The 6310-nt window shown below is 30.7% G+C and overlaps 1 protein-coding gene across 1 annotated transcript; it reads left to right on the forward strand.

Annotated features, from left to right (window-relative positions):
- On the forward strand, window positions 2317–5975 carry LOC107611057 (chaperone protein dnaJ 10-like). The gene is made up of 8 exons (XM_021109466.1): window positions 2317–2613; window positions 2763–2822; window positions 2912–2994; window positions 3332–3485; window positions 4447–4576; window positions 4931–5089; window positions 5192–5364; window positions 5635–5975. Exons 1-8 carry the CDS (start codon window positions 2527–2529, stop codon window positions 5764–5766), a joined length of 978 nt encoding a protein of 325 aa, XP_020965125.1. The 5' UTR covers window positions 2317–2526; the 3' UTR covers window positions 5767–5975.

Below are 6310 nucleotides of genomic sequence, written 5' to 3' on the forward strand. Positions count from 1 at the left end.
TTGAGGTATAACTTCAAAATTATTTTTATATTAAAATTTTTAGATTTAAAAATTATTAAATTTAAATATTAAAAATTATATATTAAATTTTTAATAATTTTATTTACATTTAATTAAATCGGTTGAATTCCGGTTGAACACCGATCGAATCACTGAATCAGTGAACCAATTACCTCATCGGTTTATTGACCGGTCCGGTTCTCGCAACCTTGAATTTTAGTATACATTGGGCCAAATAGAATCTTTTTTAAACGATGGAATATTTTATTCGACTCAATGCTGAAATTCCGAATCCTATTGCTATACAAATATATATTTATTAATTTGGTGAGTAATTAAAATATATGATTTATATAGTTTGAACTTTTTAAGTTTTACAAAATATATATAGTTTGTAAATATCCTTTTATTTTACTTTTACAAGGTAAAAATTAATTTTATTGAAGGTTAAAATATATTTGGTAATTTAATCAATATTTATATATTAACTAATATTTACATTATTATTATTATACAATTTTATTAGTATTCAATTATAAAGAATTAAGAGTATATTACTTTAGGATAAAGCTCAAATTTAAAATGCGATAAAATATTTAATTGTTAAACATATATTTTGTAATAGATTTATTGATACAGAACAGAACTCAAAATAAACAAAAGACAAGAATTGAAATTGAATAAAAAGATATATTAAAATTGAAATAGAAAACAAAGGATAAATATAAAACCCAATCTAATAACTAAATAAACAAAATCAAAATACATTAAATTAAATTGAACATTCAAAAAATATAAACTAATAACTTTTAAATAATACTTGAACTTTTTATGTTATAAATATTTAAAGCGTATCTGATTTTAATATAATTTTTTGTAAATATGATTAGAAAAATAAAATTTTTTACCTTTAAAATTTAGTAACTTTATGACCATTTTATATTTCTTGAAAGGAAAGGAGTCATGACATTATAAAGTCTATTTTTATAATCAGAAAAATAATTGTTAGATAAGTAAATTTGATAAAGAAACCAAATAATATGTTACATCATTTTATTTTGCACTTTATACTATTACTGTGCATAGTTAGAAAAAAGAAAAACAGAGAAAGCTATGCTTATTTATTAGCCCAACTGAAAATTGTTCAATTTTTTATTCGGTCTATTATTATGTGACAAAAAAAATGAATATCATTAAAATTTAACAATATAATTAACATTATATTTAAATAGACAAAAGCTAAAAATTACAGTATTTTTATTGCACATCATAAAAGAGAACACTAATAGTAGATATCAAATCTCATTAATCCCAAAAAAAAAACGCCAAATATTACTTAGAAAAGTAAAACACATTACTTCTATATGTGTAGATGTCTTTTGGCATCTACACCATAGACTTCAACTTAACACTTTGTTTGGATTGAGGATGAAAAATGAGAGGAAAGAAAATAGAAAGAAAGAAAATGAAAGAAAAAGTTTATTTTTTTTGTGTTGTTTGGATGAAGAGAAAATGAATGGAAAGAAAATAGAAAGAGAAATTTTTTTTGTTTGGATGAGAAGAAAAGTGAAAAAAAAGAAAATCATAATGGTATAAAATTACATTAATACCCCTATAATAAAATAAAGTATAAATATTTTTATTTATTTATGTTTTATTGCATTTTATGAATATTATAAAATATTATAATTTTATAAATTATTTATCTAATACATATATAATGTTTAAATGTAAATTTTATTATAATAATGTATTAAAACTATTAAAACTAAATTTATATTAATAATTATTAATAATAATAGAATTAGGGGTAGTATTGTAAATACACTAAAAGTAACATTTTCTTTCTTATTTTCTTACTTCTAATGAAAAGAAAAAATTTTTTTGTGGGATCATACCAAAATTTTCTTTCCTTCCCATTTTCTATGGTATCCAAACAAAGGAAAATAAAAATTTTCACTCATTTTTCTTTCACCATTTTTTTTTCTTCTTATTTTCCCTTAAACCAAACATAGTGTAAAGAATATAGTAAGAGGAGAAGTGACCAAACAGAGCTTTTACCTTTTAGTGAAAGAAGAAAAAGAAAAAGAAAAAGTTTAGGAGGCCAGCAATTTTATTAAATTTTAGCCAGCATATAACCAGCAGAAATGTGAGCCATTGAATGAAATTTCATACCAATTTCACACCATTAAATCATCATTAATGACTATTTAATGGTTACTAATCACAAAAGTTGCTGGCACCTAAAAAAAAGCGGCTTAATGGTTGTGATGATAGCGACAGTGGCCAGCGCCACCGAAGCAAATGAATCGTTCTTAAAAAATTGTATCCTCCCGCGCAAAAAGGAGCTCCCGTGAAATACAATATTGCAACTCAGAACTGTAAAGCCAGCTCTCCCTCGTGATTCTTTTCATCTCCATACCTTATTCTTTCTTTCTTTCTTTCTTTGGTTCGTTCCCAGCGTCACTCACTTACAGTTACAGTTCCTCATTCCGTTTCTCTTCGATCTTTGCAAACACACACACAATGGTGAAGGATATGGAGTACTACAATATTCTCGGAGTCTCTTCTTCTGCCTCTGAAGACCAAATTCGCAAGGCTTATTACCTCAAGGTTAATTTCTTTTTAATTTTATCATTTCTTTTTTCGCAATTTTGACGTAGTTCTCTCCTGTTTTTTGTGGTTTATTGGAATCGTGATTATTGCTATTATTCACCTGTTATGATCGGTGAATTTTACGGTTGTTTTACTGTGATATGCAGGCAATGCAGGTTCATCCCGATAAAAACCCAAACGATCCTCGTGCAGCTGAAAAATTTCAGGTTTTGCTTGAGCTTGTTCAGATTACTGAATAACAATTAATTATGCTAATTTTAGATAAGAACGAACGCTATTTGTGGTGGTTTTGCAGGTTTTGGGTGAAGCTTACCAGGTTTTGAGTGATCCGGTACAGAGGAATGCGTATGATCAGAATGGGAAGCATTCTGTGTCTAGGTACGCATGAATATGATGATGATGATGATGTGTTTCAGCTTAATATCATTTTATGCCAAAGCAATTTATGTAGTTTGATAAGTGATAACAATCAGGATTTGATTGAATTGAATCTGAAAGCCTTCCCTTCCCTTAGTCTTGTTTGTTGATGATTGTAACCTGAGTTAATTACTCAAGCGGGGATGAAGAATGTAACCAGTATAGTCCATTCTTGAAGCAATGATCAGTACTGTACCTACATGTATAGTCCAAAATAGTTATCTCCCGAGAAATTGAAGATGGTTTTTCTTTTTTATTATTATTATTATTATTTAATGATTAATTGGTTCCTTGACAGAGAAACAATGCTTGACCCCACGGCTGTGTTTGCACTGCTCTTCGGAAGTGAATTGTTCGAGGACTATGTAGGGCATCTAGCTGTGGCATCGATGGCTTCTTCTGAACTATCCGAAGAAAGCAATGACCTTGATAAAATGAATGAAAAGTTAAAGGCAAGTAGGTTTTGCCAAAAGAAACTAAAAGCTCAGACCATATAGTTAACGATGTAATTTTACAGTTGCTGTTCTTTCTTTAGATTGGTAGAACTAGATGTATAACTAAGAAAGTTCCTACTCCTACTTTCATTTATTATGATGAAAATTCAATCAGGGTAGTTTGTTTAATATAAGATAATAATTTTTCTTAACAAAAAACTCAAAGTTCATTCCTGAATCCTTATATTGCTGATAATATGAATAATATTACTGTTTCAAAACACTCAATTAAAGTGACAGCTTAGGCCATACTGTCATAGTTTAGATTGTAAGCTTATTGTTCCTGTTCATTCTTTATGTTGATGGAAAAGATGTATAACTAGCAAAGTTCCTATTGCTCACTTAAAATTATTATGAATATCCCATCAGGGTAATTTACCTATTATAATTTTTTTTTCTTACTCCAGGTAATTCCCAATTTTCTTGATGATTTAACTTCGTTTCTCCAAAACAGTTAAGTTAAAAAGACAGTACCTTATATATCAAGCCTGCATGCACCATTTGAAGTTTGTAATAGTTATCTTAGCTGAGAGGTGTTCAGGTTCACAGCTACAAAATATCAGTTCATTTTAACTGGAACTATGATGCTGGATAGTGGGTTCTATTAAAATCTAAGCGACTTTTATTTTAATTTTTTTCTTTTACTAGGAATTTTAGATACCTGTAATTTTCTTTCTGTTATAGCACTTTCTTATGACATTTTCCTAACCATACCATTTCACTCCATACCTGGGATCATTTTCTTTCTGTTGTATTGATAATGCATTCTTTCCTTAGGCACAATCTATTGGGAAAAAATCACAGTGCCAGAGATGAGATCAGATTGAGAGTTAGCTCAGCTTTAGTAAAAGGAAAATATTATCCCCTTATTTTATTTTACTTTGTCTTCAATTGTGTACTCTGTCTCAATAAATTGTAGGCTGTCCAAAGAGAAAGGGAGGAAAAATTGGCAAGGTTTTTGAAAGATTTCCTTGGTCAATATGTTCATGGTGACCAAAAGGGATTCTTACATCAAGCAGAATCTGAAGCAAGACGGCTTTCTCGCGCAGGTTAGTTAAACATCCATCCAACTTATTTTCTTCTTATTATTTCCTTTTGAACTGAGCACATGATGCAATTGCTAGTAATGAAATGCTGCAGATTATTTAGTGCCTCGTACAGAGAAAAATCCACAAAAACTCTAACCATGAATTAACACTTCTCTGAGTTCATTCTGAAATTATCAACTTAGATGCTACATATTTGATGTTTCACATGATGTCTTGTAAATGATGAGCTTCATCATGATTCATAAGTGCACAACCACTATATCACTACGCAAAAATTGAATTTGTTACATGTCATTGTATCAATGGTACTACCAATTAATTTTCACTCTCCGTCATCTCTGAATGCCAATGCAGCCTTTGGAGTTGATATGTTACACACCATAGGGTATATATACTCAAGACAGGCAGCACAAGAACTAGGGAAGAAAGCCATTTATCTTGGAGTGCCATTTTTGGCTGAGTGGGCTCGCAACAAAGGACATTTCTGGAAATCACAGCTTACGGCTGCTAAAGGTATAACAATTCCAATGTTAACCACCCCCCACTCCCAAAAATTTTCTGTTTGCTAGTTATTCAAACTTAAATGTCTGATTTTATTGAGCACATACAAATTAGGTGCTTATCAGTTGCTGCAGTTTCAAGAAGACATCTACAAGCAACGTAAAACGGATGGTAGTGGCCCAGAAAATGATATTGACTCTCATATTAATAAGGATACATTGATGAATTCTTTGTGGAAGTTAAATGTGGTGGACATAGAAGTAACTCTTGCACATGTGTGCCAAATGGTAGGTTCTTAAATTCTTTTACTTCAAATTATTTTGTGTTTGTGTTCGTGCAATCTGGTATATTTAGTTACTGTAGTATGGATCAATAATCCATATAAAAATAAAGCTATTCTATGTAAAGATAACTTCTTTTTCCATATGGTAATCTAAGAGCGACAATGAACTTAAGATTTGACTTCTTTTGGAAGAGATGGAAGATATCACTTGCTAGCAGAATTCAGGAACTGAAAGGGATAGCAGATTCATATTCATACTAATATATTCTTTCAGGTGCTAAGGGAACAAAATGTTAAGAAAGAGGAACTTAAAGTACGGGCAAATGCTCTTAAAATTCTTGGGAAGATATTTCAGGTGCCCATCTTAAGTTACTTGTCATCAAGTATTCTATCTTTCAACTTTTAAAGAATACAACATAAGGATTGTTCTCTCTAATATTCTTGTTTACTCATGTGAGCCTCGTCTAGGGATGACAATATTATCCGGACTCGCGGGACCCATCCCGTCTCTGTCCAGTCGGGACAGGTAATACCTCGACCCGATGCGAGACGGGTTTTTGGGCGGAGACGGAGTCTTGGGCAGGGCGGGATTAGGTAATACCCGCCCTGGTATGTATATAATATATATAAAATAATTAGTAAAATATTAATAATATTGTATTATTTTTAAATTTTTACTTTAATTTATGTTATGTATGTGAGGATGGTTATATAAATTTTAAAATTTAATTTTATTTGTTGAATTTTAATAGGGGAGGGATGGGTACCCGCAAGGGCGGGTTAGGATTTAACTTTTTACTACTCCCGGGTAAAAGTGGGGTGGTTCGATGCGAGTTATTGTAGGGCAGGGTGGCGTCGAGTAGGACAAAAACCCACCCCTATCTGTATAACACCCTCGCTATCAGAATGTCACGCTTCCGGCTGCGCCATTCTGATAGCAAGAAGTATTA

Source organism: Arachis ipaensis, chromosome B08 (assembly GCF_000816755.2).
Source record: "Arachis ipaensis cultivar K30076 chromosome B08, Araip1.1, whole genome shotgun sequence".
Classification (NCBI taxonomy): domain Eukaryota; kingdom Viridiplantae; phylum Streptophyta; class Magnoliopsida; order Fabales; family Fabaceae; genus Arachis; species Arachis ipaensis.

Bases quoted from the DNA above. Each gene is read 5' to 3' on its own strand.
- LOC107611057 (XM_021109466.1), top strand. From the start codon at position 2,527: ATGGTGAAGGATATGGAGTACTACAATATTCTCGGAGTCTCTTCTTCT. The intron at 2,614-2,762 runs GTTAATTTCTTT...TGTGATATGCAG, and splicing joins GCAAGGCTTATTACCTCAAG to GCAATGCAGGTTCATCCCGA. The intron at 2,995-3,331 runs GTACGCATGAAT...GTTCCTTGACAG, and splicing joins GGGAAGCATTCTGTGTCTAG to AGAAACAATGCTTGACCCCA.